This window comes from Diadema setosum, chromosome 4 (genome assembly GCF_964275005.1).
Source record: "Diadema setosum chromosome 4, eeDiaSeto1, whole genome shotgun sequence".
Taxonomy (NCBI): domain Eukaryota; kingdom Metazoa; phylum Echinodermata; class Echinoidea; order Diadematoida; family Diadematidae; genus Diadema; species Diadema setosum.
The window spans coordinates 1767802-1794591 of NC_092688.1; the positions used below are offsets into that span (position 1 = coordinate 1767802).

General features: G+C 39.0%; 2 protein-coding genes across 2 annotated transcripts in view; one reads left to right on the forward strand and one right to left on the reverse strand.

Moving 5' to 3' along the window:
• Window positions 1–401: 401 nt before the first annotated feature.
• LOC140227510 (coiled-coil domain-containing protein 92-like) lies at window positions 402–7656 on the reverse strand. The gene is made up of 3 exons (XM_072307911.1): window positions 7479–7656; window positions 4887–5068; window positions 402–3853 (listed from the first exon to the last, which is right to left on the reverse strand). The coding sequence occupies exons 2-3, from the start codon at window positions 5056–5058 to the stop codon at window positions 3105–3107; spliced, it is 921 nt and encodes a 306-aa protein (XP_072164012.1). The 5' UTR covers window positions 5059–5068; window positions 7479–7656; the 3' UTR covers window positions 402–3104.
• A 9465-nt stretch (window positions 7657–17121) lies between these two features.
• The window catches only part of LOC140227512 (pre-mRNA-processing-splicing factor 8), a 47120-nt gene continuing 37451 nt past the window's right edge, over window positions 17122–26790 (forward strand). Inside the window, exons 1-9 of the mRNA XM_072307912.1 lie at window positions 17122–17218; window positions 19953–20127; window positions 20882–21050; window positions 21552–21716; window positions 22206–22421; window positions 23403–23615; window positions 24275–24400; window positions 24835–24940; window positions 26050–26240. Coding sequence (XP_072164013.1) covers window positions 19986–20127; window positions 20882–21050; window positions 21552–21716; window positions 22206–22421; window positions 23403–23615; window positions 24275–24400; window positions 24835–24940; window positions 26050–26240 — 1328 coding nt within the window. The 5' untranslated portion in view covers window positions 17122–17218; window positions 19953–19985. The remainder of the gene's footprint in view (window positions 17219–19952; window positions 20128–20881; window positions 21051–21551; window positions 21717–22205; window positions 22422–23402; window positions 23616–24274; window positions 24401–24834; window positions 24941–26049; window positions 26241–26790) is intronic.

A 26790-nucleotide genomic window follows, 5' to 3' on the forward strand; every position in this document is an offset into this window, starting at 1 on the left:
GTAGTTCTGGCCAAGTATAATGTATGAGTATCCATCCGCTACAAAGCCTACACACAACTCCTTGTTACACACATCCTGCTACACACACAATGAACAGAAATACCCATATCCTCTTTTTCCCTTACACACACACACACACACACACACACACACACACATCATATACGCATTCCAAAAATACTTGTACATGTGAGCTCACACATACACATGACAGATGAAAAAAAAAAATACTAGTTAACTTTCGTTTAAGGAGATGAAACAGGCATACATACATGTGTAAATGCACTATAATATTATTATACTATAGAGATACAAGGCACCCCTGCCCATTTTCTCCATGGAAAATCTATGTGTGTATACACAATATAAAGAACACAGAAAATGATCATTGCTGTATTGATTTTTGTTTTGCTTCAAGAGTATGATACACTCCTTTATTCCTGGCAATGTGTTTCCAGTCCTTATGCTGAGCTTGAATTCACTCTCATACATCTCTTTTCACCTCCTCCCCACAAAACCAACAAACCAAATTCTTGGAGGTGGAGGTCCATACAATTCTTGCGATCAAATATTATCATAATGATATAATACAGAATACCAGTGTATTTAAAGTGCAATCACTGTACACTGTAAAGTTAAAATACATGTACTTCAAGGCCTCTGTTTTAACATGATTAACACTTTTACAATACACCGACAAGGTGAGACAATAAAATGCTCGTGATGACAATTAATCATTCTTTATGAGCCAAGGGCTACTGTAAAAGTGGAAATTTTAGTATGAGTTTTTTTTTTTTTCTTGCTCAGTTGGGTAAAATCAATTTTGCATATTTTGAATTCCACAGGATGAAAGAGATAAAATATGACATACAATACACGTATTACATGCAAACATATTTTCATGCTTTTACTCTCCTGCTAGCCTACTTTCATGTTATGCAAGATGTATGAAAATTTCTCACTGCACAAATTTCCACTTTTCAGTGTTATTCTTTTGAGACCCTGGCAAGAAAACATTAACAATAATTTATTTATGAAAAACCACATCAATCAATGTACTTGTACACAATGTGCACTGTTTTCATTGAGCTTGGGTATATAATGTACACTGAAGCCTACACCACAAATGGCACACAAGTGTATGTTGGTAAAGGCATACAGCTATACAAAGGTTATTGGAATGGTGACGCCATGCGTATCATAGTAACATGTTAGGGGGACAAGAATATCAATGAGTACAATTCATGTTATAACAACAATGTTGCATACATTTTAAATTTGTTACTCATGGGGTAGAGTGGGGTAAAAAAAAAAAAAAAATGCTTTCAAGGGAACTTACTGGAGTTGAGCAAATATTTCTCGGACTAAAATATCATATACATCCCACCATGGACCCTAGGGTCCATGATCCCACTATCCTTATCAGACTTGTCTACGATGATAAAAATGATACATGAATTCACATGCGAAGCAAACGGATCTGTAGGGAACTGTATGTTATTATGACTGCACGCTGGACCCAAAATATCTTGCACTGTCCATTGGGCTACAATTGCAGGCCAGGTGCACACACAATAAAAGCTAGGTGAATGTGTCATTTCTTCGTCCTACGATTACAAACAAGGGTAGTTCAACCATTTCTATGAACATTTCACAAGAGCATGTTGCTTTACTGTCACATTACAAGCGTAGAATAACATCTTCTGTTTTACAGTGCAAAACTTACATGGCAGCACATGCATTACTTGCCCTCAATACACATACATGTACATGTACATGTATATGCATTGAACATTTTGTACACCTATACAAAAGGTGTGTAACGTCATATCTGAAAATCGAATGTGTCAGAAAATCAACCTCCACGGTTGCCTTTAAATGTATTTATAATAAATTGTCTAAACAAATACATACCAACACAGCAATTCCACTCTACAACACAAGCAGAATATGTTCCTGAAATGTTAAATACACTGTATCATACCATCACACTGAGGTCAAAACATGGTGATTTCATGTGACAAATAATCTACATGAAAGAGAAAATGCTTGGCCTTTTCTCTAGTGACTATTAATGATCTTGCATCAACTTGCACTGCAAAGCTTATTACTGTCTGTATTTAGCAATTCAGACTGACAAGTCCATTGCCGAGGAGAACAGGTATGCAGACTTACTGAACACGTTTTCTCTCCTGACACTATTATGGCATTGTGGCTAACGAAAGACAAACTGGAATTTTAGGAGAAACATGAAGTACTTTGTACCTGTACAGTGTTGACAAAACGTAAAACTTGGCAATGTACTAACAACAAAATTTCACAACACACTTGTACTTGCACTATTCAATCACAAAAATCACATGATGCACTAAAAAGAAAGAACAATCTTCTGAGAACAAGAAACTGAAGCCAGGTATAGTTATGATGACTGGGACCCCTTGCAACACAATGCATTTATATGGACTTTATCGAATATTGTACTGTTTAATGAATGTAAGTCCAAACTGGACTTCTACAATGCTTGTTTCCAAAGGAAGAACACCAAAACGGGGCTCAAATTGCAATTCTGCCATGACATTCATTTATGATTTTTTTTTTTGCCTTTTCTGCTCATTTGTTATTTCTTTTCATGTTTTGGGTTTGTTTTTATTTTTCTGCTACATTTTTAGTTTAAATACAAATGATCCGTAAAAATTAGAATTGAACACATGATCAGGTCCATGTACGATCATCATCTGGTAGTTGTCAAACTTTTAGTCTTATTTGATAACAATTAATGCCCTTTATCCAACCTCTACTTGAAAATTTGCCTGACAAGAATCATAAAATCTGATGTAAGAACATGAAAAACATGCACATGACAAATTAAATTCTGTTAACTGCTTCAGACTCACTTGACATGAACTCAACTGTCCTGTAAATACTTGGCAGTACTTGGCAGTACACGTACCTGCACCATGAATACAATTAATAGAATTGTAATTATGGAATCAAGGTGTTTTTGCACACAAGGTGAATAATGATTATAAGCATTTAAGTCATCTACAAAATCACTCATATGGTTTTGTAGGAAAAAAAAAAAAGAGTGAGAGTTGGGACTCTATTTAGTCCGTGTGAACTGGTGAATGGTTTGGTGATCTCAAGGTACTGTCCACTTTAAAGGGCTTCTCTATAGCCAGTGTAGCAATCTCAGCAGACATGGCATATTCTCTAGAGACAGACTCGTGGGGTGCAATGGGTGGCAAGATGGCAGGTGCAGGTTTAACTTCCACTTCCTTCCCAGTCGGATCGACATGGGCAATGAATGCGGCAACGTCCCTGACGACCTCGTCCCGCTGGCGGTATCCAGGACTGGCCGGGCTCACCTGACGAATCCGGCTGAACATGTGAGATTGCACTTGGTTTGGCGGGGGCGCACTCTCCCGTCGGACGTGCCTATTGGTACGCACATGCGCCCCAGGCACGGGACCATTCCCTGTGCGCAGGTTGAACCGCCTCACGCGGGGTGGGGCAGGCTCCTTGGGCGGGGCTGGGCTGGAGATTCTCTCTGGAGGTTCAGCGCGAGCAGTCTGATCATCTGGATGGCCTTGCTGCTTGAGTTTCAGCTGGTGAAGCTGTGTTGTCAGGTATGCTATTGTTCCCGAACGCTGATCTAGTTCAGCTGTTAGGACCATAATTCTCTGACCCTTTTCAGCAAGCTCCCCCTGGTATGCCTTCTCATGCTCCTTCATTTGGAGTTCAATATCACTGCATTTTTGACTGTATGAATCTTTTTCCTTGCTTAACTCATTGCACTGCTTCTCTTTAGACTCCAACTTCTCCTTCAATGATGAGATTTCACTTGCGTATTGCTCTGAAAAATGAGAAAACAGATCAGACATTAATATATTTCATTCCCACTTGGAAATGCAGAATGCATACACTGCTTTGTCACAATAGGGAGGGAGGCTAAATGATTTCACAGACATATGTTTGCAATGAAATGATAAAAAAATGAAAATGAACTACAAATGAAGTTTTCACTAGCTGTGATACACCAGCATACAACTGTACCTTTTAAAATGTTTTGCTACTTCGGCAGAATAACAAAGGTTATTGTTCATGCAAGGTCATACTACATGCAGGTTCTACCTTTGAAAAGAAAAATATTTGGATTCCACACAAATAATAAGACCTTTGAGTGTCCTGTGCTTCAAATTGCAACAAACACTTGAAACCTGATCTGGCTATCACAGTGGATACAGACTGGAACAAGCATGTTACACGTTTGCTTAGTCACAGGGTTATAACAAACCTAACAATAATATCTACAAAGGAGACTTAGACCCCGTTTACAGCCCGGCCTCAATTGCGCGGCCGAGCCTCGCAATTTTGTCCGTTTACACTGCTGGGCTTGGCCGCGTTTTTAATTCAAACCTTTCAATATTTTGTCGTAGTGGCGCTCTGCTTGTAAACAAACGCAATTTGGTATTGTCTGGTTTCAGACCCTTTGCCAACTGAATTCTGTGGCAACGAAGTCGCCGTTTGGGCAAAGGCCTTTGCCAAAGGAAAAATCCTTTGCAGGACAAAACTACCTTAAACTATACTAGTTTTCGACGTTTAGGGGGTTAATATCCTGAATAGCGAAATAGTACAGGCAGAGGGTTTGGAAACCAGACTAAAATTGGCCGCGCATTTGATACAGTTTGCGTTTACACCAAGAAAAGGCCGGGCTCGGCCGCGGCCGAGCCGTGGCCGAGACCACCTCCAGAGTGTGGCCCAATGCGAGGCCAATTTTGGCCTCGCATTTAGCCTTTTGCGCGTTTACACTGAAATGAAGGTGGGCTCGGCCGCGGCTCGCACTGTAAACGGGTCATTGTCTCTTGCTAGACAGCAGGGTGTCTTACCTTCATCCACATCATCACTCTTCATGGCAAGTTCAAAGGTCAGTTCGGCACATTTCTTCTGCAGCTTGTGCAGCTCCTGGTGGAGCGCCTGGAGCGTCTTGGCGTGCTCCTGCTGCATGAAGAGGATGGAGCTCTCAGCATTCCTCAGCTTCACTTCGATTGGAGCGGCCATTGCAATTTGACTGAAATGAGACATTAATGGACATTTTCATGCAGATCTGTAAACCCATTTTTAAACATTAGAACTACAATGAGTATAAGTCACACGCCTAAAACAAAAATCATGTTTGAAATGAAATGCTATTTCTGCTTACTGATTTACTCCAATTTACATCTACAGTGTAAGCATGTTTGAGAGCACAAACATGTACAGTTAGACCACATAGCCTCATAGGTATGTACAGTTTACATAGATCTCCATATGTGAGAATATGTGGTCTACATGTGAAATGTATATGTTTGTGCTATCAAACATGCTTACACTGTAGATGTAGAGTATATCAGTAAGCAGAAATTGCATTTTATTTCAAACAACATGCACTGACTTCTACTAGTTATTCTGAGTTGTTCTGATACGATCTGTGGAAATGGTATAGAAAGATCTAACATCAATTACCGTATAGTTGCTACTTGTGTGCATTTCCTATGCACTTCTGGGTTGACGAACTAACGATAGGCACTGAATTAGTTCGCCTCCCACAGCGCGCCACGTATTATTGGCGTGTGTGCTATACACACACTTCAATGGAGGATGCATTGTGCATCATCGCGTTTGCAAAACTGTGTTAATCTGCCACCTGAAATCCATTCTAAATCAAACACATCCTTGCATTAAAAATGGTTTTGTCACTTGTTACATTTGGTGAAATACATTTGGATTACAATTATTTGTGTTTTTACAGAGAAAAAAGGTGAATTACAATGTAGGAATGTATTTTGTGAGCAATGAAAAACCGTCGCCCCAGCTGATCTCCAATTGCGGCGCGCATTATCATGATTATATGCGATGTGAATGTCTGGCGACTTTAAGTAGTGGCGACTTGGTAATTGACGCCAGACACAACATGATTAAATGATGATCCATGGCATTAACCAAGATTACGGTGTCTTGTTGATTTGTCTTCATGGTAAAATTGGTAGATAATCTAGACACCTTCAAAAAAATACAGAGCTAGCAGTAGCATTTTAACACATTCAAAATTTATTCATGTGATACAAAAACATATCTTTATGAAGCTTATTTCAAGCAACTGGACGTAGGGGGCATGGGTTGCCCAGTCAACCAGTATGATTTGGCTTTGAATGAAATGATGAGTCTTAACTGGTTAGTCGTAGATCGTTAGTTTGGTTCTATAACTTTACTAGAATCTACGGTACTAGTAATCTAAACTACCTATTAGTCATGTTAGTACCTAGTCGTACCAAACTGAGAAAGGTTGAAATCATGATCTTTTGAAGCCATAGACCTTATGCATATGACGTCACACGGTCTTACTAACTGAAGGGCGCCCTCCCTCAGAGGGCAAGCGATGCGTTGCTAGAGCGTGCTTTTACACGCGAGGCAATGGGCATTTACACACAACATCGGTGTTTCTTTTACTGTCTTTTCTATTGCATGTAATCTACAGCCCTAGATCGGGAAATTCAAGCTTGTATAGCAAAAGCGACATTTGATGTATGCATTGCATTCACCAGGTTAATGATATATCCAACATTTTGGCACAATTTTCATGAAAAAAGATGCAACTACCAGCGGTCGTAACAGCTCATCAACCTACGAATCCGTTAGCCAATCACATGCGAGGTAGATTTCTACGTGTTTTTTACTAAAACACGTACCTCGCATGTGATTGGCTAATGAAATTCAAAATGGCGACATACATTCAGCGAACGGCGATGTTGCGCTATGGATACAAATTTCTGCGATATAACCTAGGAATTCTGTAGTTACTGTGAGTATTTCGATCGCACAATGTGAGAAAATTACCCAAATATTGCTGCATAATGTGTCATGTCATGTCAAACTTGTTTGATGGTAAAAAAAAACCTGCCACTAGCCTGGAGACTGGCGGCGAGTGAGGCGATCGCCGCTAGCGCGCATAGGAAAAGCACATAACTAGCTGCACGCCTCTGCGATGTCAAGGACTTCGCTTGCCCTCTAAGATGGCGTCGCGAGAGGTTGTCAAGCGAGTGATGACGTCAATGCATAAGGTCTATAGGCCAACTTCTAGTAGTTCTACATACTGTAGTTTCTACATAATTTAGGGGGGCCTACATGCAGATGTAAAAAAAAAAAAAAAAAAAGAAAGAAAAAAGTAACGTTAACTGTATTCAGGTATTGTTATTCGTAATTAAAATTTACTAAAGGGCCTACTACGGTACCAGGTAGGCCCTACACTCTGCTACTAAGCCTAGACACACACTGATATGTCTCCGCCTTTCTACGGGGTTTAGACTCTAACAACATGCAACGGACATGGGCATGCACACAAACAATATTATTTTTAACACAACAGTTAAGAGTCTAACGCCCCAGGTTACTGTCGCGTCGACGACGACTGCGTGAGAAGACCTTTTCAATTTCAACCATACCTTTTCTCCGGTACATTTATTCCTGTAGAGAGACTGCTGCTTGGAGGTCTGCAACTAATGATCACTCTGTGTCCTGCATTCTGCCATATTTTATGTGCTCGCAAGCAGCAGATACTAAAATCTTGGGTTTGCCTATGCCTTTGGCTATGTATGGATCGATGTGGACGTGTATGGTTTACACACGAATTGTGCGTTGTGTGTATTATTATTGTGCAGGCCCTTCCCTTCACATAAGATACGGCGTATCCAACACAAACGGGTCACAAATAAAAGGACAAGTTTTATTAGGCTCGTACTCCCAGAACTTGATAGGTTTCTTTTTAAAAATCTTCTCGAACCACGGTTGGTTTCACACCTATCAAATATTTAATATTTATTCGTTTGATTGTTTAACACATTGAGAAAAGTAATTATGGAGAATCATTTTTACAAAAAAAAATAAACAATTGTATCAATTTACTGATTATTGATAAGATAAAAAAAAAAATGGAGTGCACTGTACAGGGAGCGATCGATAGATGGCGCAAGAATACTCACAGCCACACAGACCACAGAACTCTGTAGAGTTCTGTGCCACAGACCTGGGCCCCGTCTTATAAAGACTTCTGATTGATTCAAATCAATCACAACTTTACGATTGAATGCAAATCCATCTTATAAAAAAGTTATGATTGAAATTAAGACGGAGAACTACAATCAATCTATCACAGGTTGCGATTGATTGCAGCTTTCAAGAGATCTGTGACTGATTGAGTTCTATCACAAGTTTTATAAGACAGGACGTTAGTCTCTGTGAGCAGTTCTGTGCTCACAGCAAAGAGCTTTTCCCCAGTAAGTGGAGGAGAGGAGAAAATTCTCTTTGACTTACAGTTGCTTTGGAGAGAAAATTGAGTACCGAGTTTCATAAATGATTTTGTTTTCATGAACAATATCTTATACGTTTGTCACATTGACAAAAAAAAGTGCAAAACACCCGAAAGTTCCAGTCATGTCCAAGTAACACAAAACATGTTTAGTAACCAAAATTAGAGGCTTCACTTTCGACCCAACCCAATTGCCCTATTGTATTATCTAACTCCATCGGAGAAACTTCCTGACTCCGATTCAAGTCCAAAAGGTTGTTGGCGTGTAGAGTGAAGGAGCAATAGTTATCCACTGCGACCAGTTGTCATATAGGGACTGGCTCTCCGTTGGATAACATGAGACCATGCGGAGCCTATATATTCAATGGTGAAACCAGAGATATATGCTATTCGATCGTACAGGAGCCCTCAAAAGCTGGCTTTTTAAATTGATATTAATCTATAGTCGAATACGGGTGCTGCGGCTGTATAAGGGGGGGGGGGGGAGGTGGACAGCTGTCCCCAATTATTTTCACCCCCTCTTTTTTCTTTTGATTTGGATGTATAATTTCTAAAGAATTATAGTTCAGTAATTTAGTAAATCACGCAGATGATCCATAATGTTACGTCTACCACCCGTTCCTATAGTCATTGCTAAATCTTTGCTATTTATCACGTTTTTATATGAATATGGGCAAAAGTTGTAATGCGTTATCACATGCATGGTTACTGAATTAGTTCACCCTTTTGCAATCAACCCAATTGAAATATGAAAATATATGTTCATAACACAAGTTGGAAGTTTGAATAACATATAAGAATAAAGTGTACAATTTCTGACACGTTAACTTACGGCCAGAAATATACTTCTTTTTTTTTCAGACGTGAACAACGACCAGCTGCATGCGTGTGACCTTGCTTTCAAGTTGCTTTCAGAAAAAAAAAAAAATATGTTTTGTACTTTACTAGCATGTACAAAACATTTTGCAAGTAACAAAATTGCACCCCCACACACACGCATATAGACACACCCACACTCAAAGTGTATGCGGATGGAAGGTGCAGTCATTGTGCTGTCAGGCCCCCCCCCCCCCCCGTCAAGTTTTCAGGACAGAGTGAAAAGAAACTGCAACATTGCTCATGAGTTTTGTATTTCGTTTGTTTGTTTACAATATTTCTCGCATTTCCTTATCTTAGTGTACAGTGACAAATGACATCATGTAGTGGTATTGACAATACTCCATTCACTATACAGGCGTATACTAAATTTATTTCATCATTGCCGGTGAGCGCTGTGCACCTCCATAGACTTGGCACAAAGTATAAGGCACACACGTAGAACAAGACGTGATACTAGATGCTTCGATTTAACCATTCAAATTGTCCCTCAACAATAACATTTTATTATAATTCTCCCTCGAATGTTGAACAAAAATTTGCCCGCACTGATTATATTCCTGCTTGGCGCCTTGGACTCTGTGGCAGGTAAAACTGGACAGACTTGTGAGATGATGATTAATTATCGGCAACTAGGTGCAACGCGCCTGCAGATTGCACATAGTGGGGTCTTGACTATCACTGTATTTTAATCGTAGAAAATGTTTTATTGAGAATTCCACATAACTTTGATAGTTCGTTCGTTCGTATTTAGGCCTATTTTGCTTCTCATATGAAATCAAATCAAAACAAATTACATGGGTGTGACAGATTTAAACAAAACATAACCATGACAAAGGAGCAATACAAAAGCGCAGTTTATACTTTACATGCATAACAAAATCATTGTAAAACATCTATAGTTGCATAGCCTAATACGATAAAGCATTTACATTTGATTCAACAGGGAACTTAGGAGACCGTCAGCATGGCTTGACTTGGCTGATGGCCTCATTCGGGATATCACTAACTCAGGTTTGCCTCCGTGGCACGAAAAGTAGTTTTATTGTTTTTTGCATTTATCAGGTTTAAAGGGAAAAGGAAGATGTGAGTGAATGCAGCTGTGCGTGTGCAGTAGGTGCGTTAAATGTTTGTGTTGGGGCATAATATGATAAGATACAATAATACTAACAAAATCAGACCAAAAATAAACAAAATTATATTTACAGTTGTAGGCCGTATTTTACTGAATGTATTAAATTAAGATATATTTCTTTAAACTAGCTTGGAGGGAAAACAATGATGTTCGTGTTTTCAGGAAGTTGGGTAAAGCATTCCATGTATCTGGTATGTAAGCGGTCTAATTCTTATTCGACTATCATCGAGATGCGACAAAAAAAAATCAAAAATAAATTCGATTTCTAGGACATAAGTTATGTTGCAGAATAGGCCTATGATCAGGGCTCGGCACTGCCTTTTTTACAGCCAATAAAGTCTCGTTCGAATCTGTAATTTTGGTGGCCAGAAGGAAAGAAAAAAAAATGTAGTTGCCGAAATATAAAGGAAAGGTTTCATTTTAAAGTTTAGTTGCCTGATGGGGCCACCAAATGGTAAGCTTTTTTGAAATTAGGTACCCAGACATCAATTTTATAGTGGCCACCCGGCCACCGCTCATAAGCCCTGTATTACTAGTATTATGCATATACTAGTAATCATGATAGTAGATTCAATTCAATTCAATTTCTGTTTTACAAAACACCGAATAAAAGTCCGAAGAGTAACCGTATTTGGTTTACATCAAATTTGACAACAAAACAAATAATTCAACTTTACAGCAGGGGGACACAGAGAGAAGGAAATACACAAAACTGACACTTTCCACAGCAAAACAATATCATATAAGCCCCCCCCCCCCCTCAAATAAAAAAAAATATATATATATATACATATATGTATATATATATATATATATATATATATGAAGAGTTTGTTTGCAAAAACCGATAAGTCCATATTTGTCAAATGGAGATATTTGCGATTAAAGGTCAAGAAAAACAAAGAGAATAATAAGAAAATTTTTGCTTCGTTTGACCATAACTTCAAAAATATACCTTTATATGTAGTGATCAATATATCATTTAAAAGGTATCATTTTGCACTTTATGACAGAGACCGTATTTCAAAATCTTCAAAAATGGACTTATCGGTTTTTGCAAACAAACTCTTTATATATATATATATATATACATATATATATATATATATATATATATATATATATATGGTTATATATATATATATATATATATATATATATATATATATATATATATGGTTATATATATATATATATATTATACTGCACTATAAAAATGCTTTAAAAATCAATTTACCCATTGAGTTAACATAAACATTTTTAAAACCAATTCTAACAACAGAAAATGCATTGGCCGAAGGGTATCGGTATAAAGTATACTAGTATAATGATACACAGGACTGGTATAGATATCACCAATATTTTTTCCTTGCTTCTTTTACAGGATCAACATTCAAGTTTAGAGGAAAATGAACAAGATAATGATGCTGAATCGTAAAACGCGACACACACACAATACACATACGCTCACGCACACGTTACATATTCACGAGTTGCCCTGTCGCTGTACAGTGTGTCCGTGCTTCCACTGGTCAGGCTGTACAAAGTGAATTAACTGCACGCTGTACAAACCTGCGTATTATGTACATGCGTTGTGGTTCCTAGACAACTCGACCCCGGGATAATTCGACCCCAAACAGCACGACCGGGGGGGGGGGGGGGGATTCATTCAGAATTTAGTCAGCTAAGTTTTTCTGACAAATTGTTTTGAAGTTACTGAAGATCCTTGCATCTGATTGGCTAAGAGCAAAATCGCTAGAAAAAAAAATCTGTCAAAACGCTTGATGAAATGCCCCCTGAATAGCTCCTGGTCGAGCTGGTCGTTATTATCGCTACAACGTTGTAAGATTCATATAGATAATGATTAAGTTTTAGCTTGACAATGTTACAACAAAATAATATAATGTGACGGGATAACAAATGACAAGCTCGAATGTGTATTTTTTTTTCGTTTGAAATTTTAGGAAAAATTAGTTATAGATTGATATTTATGATGACGTTAGTCAAATTTAGTTTCATTTTAATTTTTATGAAGTGTCAGTATTATAGCAGAAAGGCAAAGACTGTGGATTTCTGCTGATGGTAACAAAGTGCCGGGCTGCTTTTCAGCTTCAACTGGAAAATATTATACACAGTGGCGGATCCAGAGGGGGCGCACCGGGCGCACACCCCCTCTTTATTTTTGGTTAAAACAAAAGAAGTAAAAAGACAAAAATGGGGGTGCGTGAGCCCCCTTTAATTTTGCAAAGGCGCCACCCCTTTACGGAATTCCTGGATCCGCGCCTGATACAGAACCTATCGGTATGAAAAAAATATCTAAAATCTCACCTAGTCCTTCCATCAATTGTAGTGCGCATTTGAACATTTCTCGGGGAGGAACTTGCCTCGAGCCTCGGTGATTACGTTTGTTTTCCTCCCCTGGCAACCAGCGGTATTCACTGCCTTATGGAGAATCACTGCATTCTATTTTTCATGTAGTATGATTTTGAGTTTGTATTTTATGTGGAAATGCAAATATATAAATAAATAAATCAATTAATTGATTAACAAAACAAATGAATAAGTAATGATAATGATAATAATATTGATAATGATAATAATAATGATAATAATAATAATAATAATAATAATAATAATAATGATAATAATGATAATAATAATAATAATAATAATAATAATAATAATAATAATAATAATAATAATGACTATGAAATGAGCTGTGTAAATATATTAATCTAATTACTACTACTATTATGATTATTTTTATTATTGTTATTGTTATCAATAATTGTTATTTTTATCATTATACCATTTATTATTGTCATCAACGCAAAAAACAAAAAAACAAAAAACAAAAACAAAAACACTTGCAAAATGTCTTAGTCTGTTTATAAGGCAAAGATGTACACCGGGAGTAGGATACGCATCCATGAGAACGAAAACGTTAATTTGAGACATATTGAATAACATCAAGACTCGAAAACAGAAACAGATATGAAGCCATCGTCCAAAATTTATTCCTAATTGGTCAATTACAAGATAGATCTATGCTCCTTATCTAACCATACCCTTGTCTCGCTGTACATTATCTGCGTGCTGTAGGCAAGGTGAATGTTCCAACACTGTAAAAACAGTGGTGTTAGATTTAACACCACGGGTGTTAAATCTAACACCGATCAAACTTCAATAAAGGACCACACCCACAGGTGTTAAAAATGCACTGTGATGGTGTTGAAAAGTGTTCACCTGACACTTCGTGGTGTTAATTTGACACTGTACCTGGTGTTATTTTGACACTGTACTGGTGTTAATTCAAAAATGACACTACATGGTGTTGATTTGATATTTGTTGGTGTTAATATCAATGGTTTAACACCCGTCCAGCTTCAATAAGAGACCACACCAGCTGGTGTTACTTTGGTGTAAATTTATTTTCACATTTTTTCAAAAATCTTGTATTTTAATGTAAAATTCTTGATCGTCTTGTTTAAATCAAAAATCTACAAGAAGTGCAGTTACTAAGAAACTCTTCAAAAAACAGTTTAAAATTTGGAAATGACACCCGGAGGTGTTAATTTAACACCATAAATGAGCACCGAAAATTTAACACCAGCTCGGTGTTCACTATTTAACACCGGACTTTTTGCAGTGAAAGTTGAAAAGAATTAAGAGGAGTGAAAGAAAGTTCATTAATGGACAATGAATGGTCCTCCGGCTAAAGGTCATTGTCAGATTGGCTTCCTTTGAAGATCACTCAGTCATCCATTACTTCTTTAGACTATCGGAAGGCTGTTAAACCTTACGTAACAGGGTCAATGGCAGTGGCTCATTCAGACGCCACAGGTCATAGTCTAAGAAGTCCAGACTTAAATTTTATCTTACACACCGAGTGATGACAAAATAGGCCTGTAGCCTATGGAGCAGTGCTGGCAATCTTTGTGCAGCTAAAAATTAATAAAATTATGTTGCTGTCATAAAGACTACTCTTGCCTAAAATCAGTCATGCAGAACGTCTTTTCTGAGTCAATAAAAGAGATGCAACCCCCCGGAAACTGTAGGGCACTACCTACTATACTGCACCCGATTCAAAAAACAACGTACAGCATTAGCTCAAAGATTACATAAATCTACCCTGCAGCTGTCTGATCTTTTCTCCAACCAGCAGTCCATGGACCACCTGCTTCAATATGTAAAGGACACAAACCAGTATTTCACAATTTGATATCTCTTCCCTTTTATCTATATGCCACTACCTACATTAATTATACCTAGGTATGATGTTTGCAGAGGTCTCAAACGACTGCAAGGGAGAACTCCATACGCATGTCATGTAGCATCGATATACTCATTACGCCTTTGTTCTATTCCGATACCCACCGTCATAATTATTCAACGCCATCCTTAGTTCTATATCTCTATTCTTTCTCTTCTTCTACACTTATCGGCATTTTTCTCTCAGGTTAGCATTATCAATGGCACGTGACCGACGGTAACGCTTCTTTTAATTGTTATCCATTTTTACATCCCATGCATGTATTGGTAACGGGCTGACCCTATGTCAGAGAGAGGAGCTCAGCACCCTCCACCCCCCTAGCTGTCTGTCTTCTCGTTCTGTCTTCACCCTTTCCGCTATTCTTCTATCGACACTTCTCTTCCACGATGTCTCTGCCTACTAGGCTAATAATAATTAACACCTAGGCCGATAAGACAACTAGAGGCGCCTGACCCCGGGAAAGGCCAAGACATCACCGGCGTCGGCGGGCGGGTCCTTTACCTGCTTTGCCGACGGGAACGGCGTAACCCTGCATCTCTCTCTCGATGCAGGAGTAGGCAGATGACATCATTTCCGGAACCCTGTCCCCTTTCCTTCCGATGTATATATATCATTGTAAATATAAAATAAATGTAATTAGGTTTTTTGTAAATAATTTAAAGTATTTTAGGTTTTTATAATTAATTTAAGGCATATCTGAATAATTATATTTTTTGGAGCAAATTGCCCACCCGGCAGAGAGCTCCACAATCTAAAAGAACAACAACAACAACATGCAACCCCCGGATGGTTGGGCGGACTCCTCCCTGGTCGCCATGAGAATCGGACGTGCATCAATCCCGCTCCCCGAAGGTTTATACGCACTTGACTCACAAACACACCATAGCCACATGACATCCATTACTGCCCTTACAAATACACACACTACAGCATTGAGCCTCTCCCGTTGTATAGCTCCATGCCACCAAATTTATTCAGTCACATGGGTTAATTAGAAACACACCAATCGTGCACACACTGTTGTACATAAATAACATTCCGTCACGCATGAGAAACACCTATAAACGCAGCGTTAGGCCTACACACTCTTCACTCCCCACTCCGTCACTATACGCACGCACACATTTATACTCAACATATACAAAAAAAGTGTTCAATCACGTATAAACAACAACACCGAACGCACTCTTTACTTACCACTCTCTTTTTTCTTTTTACCAAGTTTTCCAAACGCCTCCCAATAAGTAGGCTACCCATACAACGGACTTTTTTTCATTATTACATTTTTTTATATTTTCACACATAGCAGATAGAATAAAACAGGTGAAACAAACAAATCCATGCATTACAAAGTCAAGGTTCAGTGAGTGCATATAAATGTAATTATAAAACACCATATTCAATATTTTCATATATACGAGACAGAATAAAACAGGTGAAAAAAGAAAATACATTACAATTAATCAAGCTTCAGAGAATGCACAAAATATTATTATTCCTCAGAGAATAGTATACATTAAATCCATGCATATTTTGCATATTATGAGCACATTAATAGGCTTAAAGCAAAACAAGTGAAACAAAGAAAATGTATTACAAAGTCAAAGTTCGGTGAATGCATAAGTGTAACTAAAACACATCAAACAGTGGAAATTTGTGAGGAAGTTATGTTTTAAATCTTCCCGTCATAGCCGAGTGGAACCAGAAAATATAAAGAAAAATGTACTTTTTTCCCCGTAATGAAAGAGGTCATGACGTTCCTCCCATAGATGGTAAGTGAAGAATAAAGAATCATTTATCATCAGTATAACAAGTATAACAAGGGGGCGTATTCTTTTATCTTTAAGAACTTTTACGATCTCCTTCAAAGGAAACACATCCCCGTGTATAACCACTGGTGCATAATTCCTATATATATACATGTACTTAGAGGATGTTGGCAAGGAGGAAACATTAGATTGTGACAAAAAATCGGCCACCCCCCCCCCCCGAAAAAAAAAGTGCAAGTCAGCATGGAGCGAATTAAAAGATTTTCCTTTATTGTTCCTTTGATTTATTCAATCGGTTAATTGTTTTGAAATGGAATTGTCGGCAATATAATAACCCATACTGATTATTACTGAAGTAAGATAAGACAGTCAGGTTCTCCCTCAACTATTGCTCTCGCCCGGTGCTCTCGAACCTTTGGGCTGGAGGATGGAGATCATTGTCCTAAAAGCACAATCAGGGACGGTGAATGATCTCCCAAGAAAGAACGTCCCATCCAGCTATCGCACACAACTGTTTTGGCAGTGGTCTGTGGAATAGCCAGATGGAGCTACACAGGGCTTGGGGCGTAAGGTCAGAGGGTCAAGCATTGTAAGGTCGAGTTGTCCAGCTCCATGTAGCATAGGTACCGTTCATAAATGTATCAGCGGATAGCGCTGTATGTGTATGTTGCGCAGCGCTGCATGCGCGGCATGCGTATGTCTATTGATGTGTGTTGGCGCAGAGCATGAGCATGAGCAGTGCTAACAGAGGATGAATGAACTTGCTGCTAGCATGAATCTCCCTTAGTTTTCACTCGAGTTTGGCACATCAACGACACTGAAGGGTAACTACATTTCAAAATCGTTATTTTTGGTAGTCTTGTGTACGTATGAAGATTTCTTTGTCCGAAAAGTTAGCTGACAATTTGTGTAACTCTGCATGTTGCAGATACCGCGTGCGTACGCACGGGCACGGCCAGGTACGTTTTTCGTATGTAAAAGTAGTGCGTGTAGGTGGTTAGGCATTGACGAACTGGTTCGTTCATGACTGTATTGACGGTAACGTACCGGTACGCCAACGGCAACGATTGTGAAACGTTCGCCATTTGGCAGAATATGAATGAAGTGTAGCCTACTTAGTAATATTATACTAGGCCCATGCTAGGGCCCACGGTAAGCATGGTAGAATCTAAGTAAATTTACTTCTACTTTCAGCCTGTATGACAATAGGTTCTAGATCTATACTGTTTCTCACACAACAGTAATGTTGTACCCGAGTGCTGAGGTCAAACTAACAAAAAGCTAGCCTGACCAGACAGCTGTGAAAAGCACAGCAGTCTGCGTCTGACATCTAAATACAACCGTTAGTGTTTTACGTTGTATACGACCATCGCTTTTGACGGCAAAATCACATTAAAATGTCTTTTATTTTGTTTGATTTTACCAATAAGATGAGTTTTTTGTGTGTTGTTTGAAGGTTTGATGAGTTTTACCACTCACCTAGAGTAACTACAGTACGGCAGTATGCGGCCTTGCAGCCGTTCGCGGCAGGTACACGTCACTTGTATAGCATACACGGTAATATACCGCTAAACACAGCACTGCACTGAGTATACACACTACACATATACTAACACACTAGCAATCAACAAAAACCAACCATTAAAATGGGCACGATCTCTGACGAAAGTGAAATTTTCTCACCTAAATGACAACATATCGCATCCAAAATGAAATTTTCGGTATTTCTTAACATAACAGTTAAGAAGCAATGGTCCAAGAAACTGGATTTTTTGTCGTTTTCTCGATGTTCATGGATTTTGAAACCATATCCTCACGTAAAATAGAACTTTCGCGAGCCGATGTGGGCCGCCATTTTTTTCGGAAAGTGGATGTTACCATCGAAAAAAATGAGAAAAACACGAGAAAGACATCAACACCGCCAGATTTGCGATCTTGTTTGCGGCGAATGCATGTGCGCCCGCTATTTTCACGTGCTTTCGCAATGGGAATTGGCGCTTACGCAATGTTCGCGAGACATGTGAAGGCGTTCAGCTACAGATCGCGGAGCACGCGCGTATTGCATAGGGATTGTACATCGTGCCGCAAGCAGAAATACTACGACGCATATCGCCCTTATCGGCGAAAATTGTGCCGGGTTTTGTCCTGGTAAATCATGAAAACTGCGTTGGTCAATGGTAAATTTCTTTTATGAAAACAGTTGCGTTAATTAATAATCTTGTCTATGATATATGAAATGGTTGAAAATAATTTGCCTGATTTGTTTACAAGTTGGAAAAACCCTTAACAATGCTTAAACTGCCGCAAACGGGATATTTTACTCTACATCGTATTTTGCTGATGGTTGACTTGAATTTGTTGTTTTGTTGGTATCCAGACCTTATAACCATGATAACGTTAATTATTGTTGAATTTTTCGGAGTAGATCGTGCGCTGATTCACAAAATCAACGAACTACCACGAATGCTCAACCGGAAGTACCATGGTAGCATTTTACGTACGCCCATGCGTTTTGTGTGTTACGTAAAGCTTGTCGTATGCTACGTACCTGTACATGTATTTCCGCGTGTGCTGCTCTTATGATCTGACTTTTGCTTGGGTCACTTCCGCTCCGATAAGGTCATGAACTTTTCCGACTCGCTATGTTGTAGATATACGAGAGTGATCGCCATTCAAATAACACGCAAAAGATGAGGAGTGAAGCAATACGGATGCTTACAGACCTGATTTTAATCACAGATTTTGGTGGGTTCGCTTAATGCAATTATGCAAGGCTGCCGCACCTAGCGGCCTGATCCGACTAAATATTTTTGGTGCTTTTTTCTGCGGCTCTCACTTCTTCGTGCACGAATCAGCCTCGTGAAGCTACAGTCTGACATCTTTTTACAAAAATTTGTAACAAGAAAAATAAAATCAGTACTAGCCTGATCTTGTGCATATATTCCAAATTACTATTCCACACTGATAGAGTAGGTGAGTACTCCAGTTTGTTAGCAAACTAATCACTGTGTAGGTATGGCGGGTTCACTTTCTTCATCAATTCCGCCGTCCGCTAACCTTTGGGCGCTTTTTCATCCCGCGACGCGACATCACATCACGCATCCAGCACATACAGACAGCGCGCAAGCTGTGAGATTTTCAGAGCGAGCTTGCGCACGCACCGGAGGATACTGTATCCTCCGGTGCGTGCATGTGTTGAGTCCAGAGATCTGCATTGCTATAGGAGTATCAATCAATGTTCTTCTTCTTCTTCTTCATGTTCTTCTTTTTTTTTCTTCTTTTTCTTCTTCTTCTTGTAAGTTCTGTATTTTTTCTTCTTCTTTCAATAAAGTACAGTCCACCTTGTAGTGTATCAGCGTAAATGTTGCTGGCACACAAAGTATGCTGTGGTTATTAGTGGTTGTACTTCTTTCTTTTTTTTTTTTTATTAAAGTAATTTAAGGTATAATTTATTTTACTTTCCAGAGAATATCATTTGCAGTAGTCTAAGTAATATGTACACACTGACTGTCACACACATTCTGTAGAATCTTAACATGGAATGACATTTGTGTTTAGGCCCATAGACTCTCATTCGTGTAAGCTGCAGTCATGGCTGGAGCTCCACCAGGCTACATCCTGGGGATGCACCCCATGGCCTTCGCCCAGGCCCAGCCTGTCATCCCCATGAAGCCCATGCCACCACCACCCCAAGTTCCAGACTACATGTCAGAAGAAAAATTGCAAGAGAAAGGTACGAGTGCTCACATTATTAATTATGATGTAATACAATGGCAGGGAAGTATATTCAGCCACATGAAATTTGAACATCAGCTTCTAAGTCTCCACATGTCCTCCTAGAATGTCTCAGAGTCATGATTTCAAGTACCTTGGTATAGACAATGACTTTTGAATGCTCAAATGTGAATGATCTTTTTTACCTTTTTTTTCTCCACTTCTTTCTTTTTGTCTGTTAGCAAGACTTGCAACCATTTTACAGGCATGTTCTGTAGATTTAAATCTGATTTCAGATTTTTTTTCTCTTGTCTATACACATTTTGCTTTTTCCATATATCAAAATCATCTGAAAATATTAATTTTCGATTTTTTAAACAAACCTCAATATCATACCTACATTTTAGCCTTGTGACAAAAATGTGTATTCTTTATCGAGCAGGCAAGTTTGTCTTAAATGCAGAGATACCAACTAGAACTGTTACTTTTTTTGCATTAAGTATTTTGTACTGTTTCTTTTTCAAAAGAAGGAAAAATTTAAAGGTTTCATGGGAACTATTGCTTTTGCCAAATCTTATAGCGTATTGCAGAAAAGGTAAATAATGCTGTTTTTCCTCCAAAAATATGCCTTTTCTTCACTCAGAATACTACAGTGGTGTTTGCATCCCTGGTTAGGTATACATCTTTTTACTGCTTTTAATTGTAGGTGTCTGTATCTTGATCAGTTTGCCTGTAAATCTTCATTGTATTTCTTTCTGTAACATCCCCCTCAGCTCGAAAGTGGCAACAGCTTCAGTCCAAGCGGTATGCAGAGAAGCGCAAGTTTGGCTTCGTGGATGCTCAGAAGGAGGACATGCCTCCGGAGCACGTCAGAAAGATCATCCGTGACCATGGCGACATGACCAACAGGAAATTCCGCCACGACAAGAGAGTCTACCTCGGGTATGTACACTTGATCTCTTTGTAGGGTGTGACATGTTTGGTATGCGTGAGGTATCAAACAAGCTTCTAGCCTTCTTTGAGGTCAGTGTACTGTGAGTGAATATGTAAATACTGTACTTGAAAAATTATCAACATCAGTGATCATATACAAATAACGCACAGGTGAGAGTGCGTTAGTGGATGTAGCGCACTCAAGGATATATATATAACGGTGCATGTTGCAGGACATTGTGATTACCTGAGAGAGAATGTTTTGTCTCTTTGAAAATAAGGATAAGTAAAGAATCCTCATTGAAAAAACACACACACACAAAAAAAAAGAGTAGAGACAAAACATTTTTCTGAGTAAGGTATGTGATATGTCATACATTGGTACATACACGTGTAGAGCTGTAGAGGTATGAACAGCATTTCTTTCTGATTTAGATGCACTTTTAGCAATTTTCCTTCTAATCATGTCTCCCTTTACATGCCAATGTTTAATTTCGCTGTTTCATGCAGGGCACTGAAGTACATGCCTCATGCTGTGCTCAAACTGATGGAGAACATGCCGATGCCGTGGGAACAGATCCGAGATGTGTCCGTCCTCTACCACATCACAGGTGCTATCTCCTTTGTCAACGAGATCCCACGCGTCATCGAGCCCTGCTATATAGCACAATGGGGGTGAGTAGCTGTGAAAGGGGATTACCTTCCAAAAGGATATGAGTTACCTCATGATCTGCATGGTATCTTCTGTAAAACCAGAAAAGTTTGAGGCTTGAAACTTTTGCGACTTGGAGCCGACGGCCTTTTTGGCAACACCAAACTTTCGTAAATCACATTTGGCATTCAATGTGTAGTGTACATGAGCACTTTTGTGTGCATTTTACTAGTGGGAATCTTGGCTTGTGAAATTCATGAAAGTTTCATGCATGCAAAAATGTTGGGTTTTGCAGTATTCAGAATGTGTTTCACAATCCTTTGTGCTGTATGGGTCATATTTATGTACATGGCCAGCAAGTTGTGTAAGTTATGGTAAAGTGTGACTACTTGAAATCCCAACACACTAAAAAAGTAGATATTGATAGCCATTGCATCAAATCCATTTTGAGATGACAGTAGAGACAAACAGTTGTCAAAAACCTTATTGCATTCGTCACACCACCCTCCCAGGTCCATGTGGATCATGATGAGGAGAGAGAAGCGAGATCGTCGGCACTTCAAGCGCATGCGCTTCCCGCCGTTTGATGATGAGGAGCCGCCACTAGACTACGCAGACAACGTGTTGGATGTGGAACCCCTGGAGCCGATCCAGATGGAGCTGGATCCAGAAGAGGACTCTCCTGTCTACGAGTGGTTTTATGATCACAAGCCTCTCATTGACTCAAAGTAAGATGTTCAACTTTGTATGAGAAGAAACAGTACAAGGGGGGTGTTTTATAAAGCTGTTCTTAAAGTTACAAACGACTTTAGAACGACTGGTGATCAGTTCTTGTGCTGAATTATTGAAATTCTGATAAGTGTAGCACATCAGAACTGATCACCAGTCGTTCTTAAATCGTTCGTAACTTTAAGAACAGCTTTATGAAACACCCCCGATCAGAAATTTGAGTCCTCCATAGATGCTTTCTTTTGAAAGATTCTGGTGTGAACTTGATATATTCTTCAAACACTTTAAATCTTTGAAATTAGAAGGACACAGAGAAGACCTTATTGTTTTTAAATATTATTATTATTATTATTTTTTGTCTTCATGAAGTACAACCAAAGTACAACAAAGTTTGAAGTTTGGCTTTGTCTGAAGGAAATTAAAACCTAATTGGAAGAAATTGAGAGATGTGGAGGAATTGCAATTAGCTCAGGTAATATACATTGATTTTTTAGAATGTGAGTACATGGAAAAAGCTACTGTAGCTCAGTGGAGTTGGCACCATTTATGTTGGATATAGGTTGTGTCACTGTTTCTTTGGTTCTTCATGCCCCCTGGCTTTGGTCGAATCATTGCCACTAAGTCAAGAAACTATCTGTATCATTCCCTTGTCCGACTGTGTAAGCCTTCATTGTGATATTTGTTTGCAAAGGTTATTATTATTAGCTTCTATTTTGCTTGAATGACTCAAACACATTGATCAAGTAAGGGGTCTGTTTGAAAAACCTCTCTGAATTCCCCCATACACACACACAAACACACACACAATTTCATGCTTGAATGCAGTAGTGCAAAAGTTAACTTCTGTTACTTTGGAAGTGTCAACCTGTTCCTTGTGGGAACCTGGTGGACTGTGTATTATGTCTATGGGGAATTCAGAATTCAGTAGGAAACAGGTTAAAGAAGGAAACAATTCATGCTCACCCTTCATCCCTGCTCAGGATGGTCAATGGTACCAGCTACAAGTCCTGGAACCTGACCCTGCCGGTGATGTCCACTCTATACCGTTTGGCCAACCAACTGCTGACCGACCTAGTGGATGACAACTACTTCTACCTGTTTGACCTCAAGTCCTTCTTCACTTCCAAGGCCCTCAACATGGCCATCCCTGGCGGTCCTAAGTTTGAGCCGCTGGTCAGAGATGCAAACCTACAGTGAGTGGCGGTCACTCTTCAGTTATTGTCCATTTAACAGTCTTCTGTTAATTCTCATTCGTCACTCTTGTCCAATTTGCAAATTTTTCTAAAGTAAGACTTTTTTCCACATGTAAACGTCATCAATAGTTTCCTTTTCATCACAATTCCTTAATTCTATTTGTACTGCTACAGTTTTGAAAGGCTTCAGGTAGCATCAAGGGGTTGTATCTCATTTCATGCTGTCAGAAACTAGATCCACCATTTAAATTGTCCAACCATTCAATGATTGTCACTCTGGAGGTTTTGTAAAAGTCATTTTTTCATGGAGATTGAATGGCTTTGCTTTTGAATTATTATTATTATTATTATTATTGTTATTATTATTATCATTATTATTGTTATTATTATTTTTTTTTTATTCATTCGGCAATTGCAAAACAATACAAGTGCAACAGAGAAACAAATAAAACAAGCAAAACACAACAAAACAAAGTGTCAGGCTTTCCCTGTTGAGCTTCCCTAAGGAGCCGGGTTGGAAAAAAGCAGTCAAAATAACTATGACCCTTGGGCCTCTCCAACCAACTTAAGGAAGCACATCAGGAATGATAATGTACAGGACACAAATGTTATGCTCGTGGAGTAATGATTTTCATTTTCATTTATTCTGTTCCTCTCAGGGATGAGGACTGGAATGAGTTCAATGATGTCAACAAGATCATCATCCGGCAGCAGATTCGTACCGAGTACAAGATTGCCTTCCCATACCTCTACAACAACCTGCCATACTATGTCCACCTCACATGGTAAGTTTTGGGTCTCTTATTGTGAGATAGCATTCATTCACTGTTTAAATTACCGACAGTCATGTCCATGTTTGGTCTATTTTTCTCGTAGAATGCTGCACCTAGCTTTTGTGCATTAGGCTACCACTCCATGCTGGCACCTCAAAAGCACTACTACACTTTACGCCAAACCACTCAATAATAAATTACACTACATATGGCTGCTCGCCACTTTTGTGTATTCAAAGGTTTTGACAATACTATGTAGCACTGAATTGCACGATTGTATTACTTACCACAGCAGCGCACTCACATAATCTGGACTGGACTATGTAGGTGCTGTTTCATCTCTTGTTTGAGTGTCTATCATGATGTCACTGTTACGGACTCCATGCATGTAGTATTCTATTCTAGATGGCAAGAGATGACATTCACTCCCTTTGTTCTCTTTGCAGGTACCATACTCCACCTGTAGTCTTCATCAAGACTGAGGATCCAGACCTTCCAGCATTCTACTTTGATCCTCTGATCAACCCAATATCTCACAGGCATGCTGTCAAGGTAATAAGAGTTCACCTTTTGAACATTACAAAGTAGTTGGAGTGTGAGATAGGGTGTGTTGGATTGTTACTCTATCTCGCTCTTTAAAGGGGAAGGCTAGTAACTGATCAGTGGGAATCAGTGGAAATGCTGGGAGATGACTGTTCCAATCCTTATGGGATTCATTCAAGAGTTCATTGTATATCTATTGTTGTGTGAAAATGATTTGCTTCAGAACGGTCTCATACACAAGTAATGTGCAGATTAATGCTCCGTCACTGACCAGGGACGCTAACCTGGAAGCATTAAACTGCACATTACTTGAATATGAGACCATTCTGAAGCAAATCATTTTCACACAACAATAGATATACAATGAACTCTTGAATGAATCCCATAAGGATTGGAACAATCATCTCCCAGCATTTCCACTGATTCCCTCTGATCAGTTACTAGCCTTCCCCTTTAATCTTCAAGTCCTTCTCAAATTTATATACCAGGTACATGTTTAATTGGAATGTTGGCATACTATTCACCAGATATGTGTGATTTTACTTTCATAAAAAATAAGTCATGTCTTATTTGAGCTGTTAATTCCTGTTCATCTAAAAGGATCCATTCTTTCTATCAATGTGTTGTAAGTGGAGATTGTGTGCTCAGGAATGAAAACTTCAGAGCTATTTATATGAGCAAGAGATATCTTCTTGTGTGTGAACTTGTAAATGACGAAAACAGAAAGCAGGCTTTCAAAGTGAAATGCTAGTGCAGTAATAACTAAGAATGTGCCTTCAATATATTTAGAAAGTTTTTATGGGAGTTTAGGATACTGACTGAGGCTTCCCCCCCCCCCCCCCAATGAGATAAGCTCCTGTCAACATGGTTATAGTTCAATAGTGCAATTTGGGGTGAGAGGGTTTATTTGTTTATTGTTGTCTGTTGTGACTTTTAGCCTCGGCTAGCTGAAAGCTCTTTAATCATAAGTAAATTTGAAATTCTTAGCAGATAACAGTATATATAATACATATCAGGGCTAAAGTGTATGCTGGGAAATGTAGTAGCGAATGTATTACTACAGAAACTAACGCTTCAAGAGTTTTAATCATTGTCATTAATGCCTTTATTTACACCAGCACTTGGAGCCACTTCCCGACGATGATGAGGAGTTCGAATTACCAGACTACGTCCAGCCGTTCCTTCAGGAGCGCCCTCTCTACACAGACAACACAGCCAACGGCATCGCGCTGCTGTGGGCCCCGAGGCCGTTCAACCTACGGTCTGGACGGCACAGGCGAGCTATGGACATCCCTCTGGTCAAGACTTGGTAAGATGATTGTGAAGCTGATGATCGAAAAGTAGTGACTGGAATGAAGATGACGATGGAAGTGATGATGATGATGATGATGATGTCGATATTGTTACCCCAACATTGCTAGGAAATCGTTCAAGGGAAATTCCATCCTGACATTATGTTGCTTTGTATGAAAAGAGGAAAATTAGAGAAGTAGGTTAATGAAAGTTGGGGGGGGGGGGGGAATCAGACACACAGAGAAAGTTATAAATTGTCAACGTATAGAGAGTAAGACACATCTGTGTGACATACACCCTTTAGTTTTTGAGCACCTCTCCATTGAGCAGTACTAACCACCCAGTTACTAAGTAGTAGACAACAATAGTGCCTTTACTTGGTTGCAGAGGACTAGTCTTTTGTAAGTACAGAGTAGAAATAGATTTGCCCAATGCAGTTTAATTGTTGCAGTTTTCGGCAAAGATGAATATCATTAAATGCAGATGTGACATACGCATACTTGTTCTTGTATAACTATCGAATGGTATATAAAATGCCTTTTTAGACTGAGATGTGTTCGTGTTAC

Coding starts and splice junctions, on each gene's coding strand:
- LOC140227510 (XM_072307911.1), bottom strand. CDS start 5,058: ATGGCCGCTCCAATCGAAGTGAAGCTGAGGAATGCTGAGAGCTCCATC. Junction 3,854..4,886: donor GAGTGATGATGTGGATGAAG/GTAAGACACCCT, acceptor CTCATTTTTCAG/AGCAATACGCAAGTGAAATC.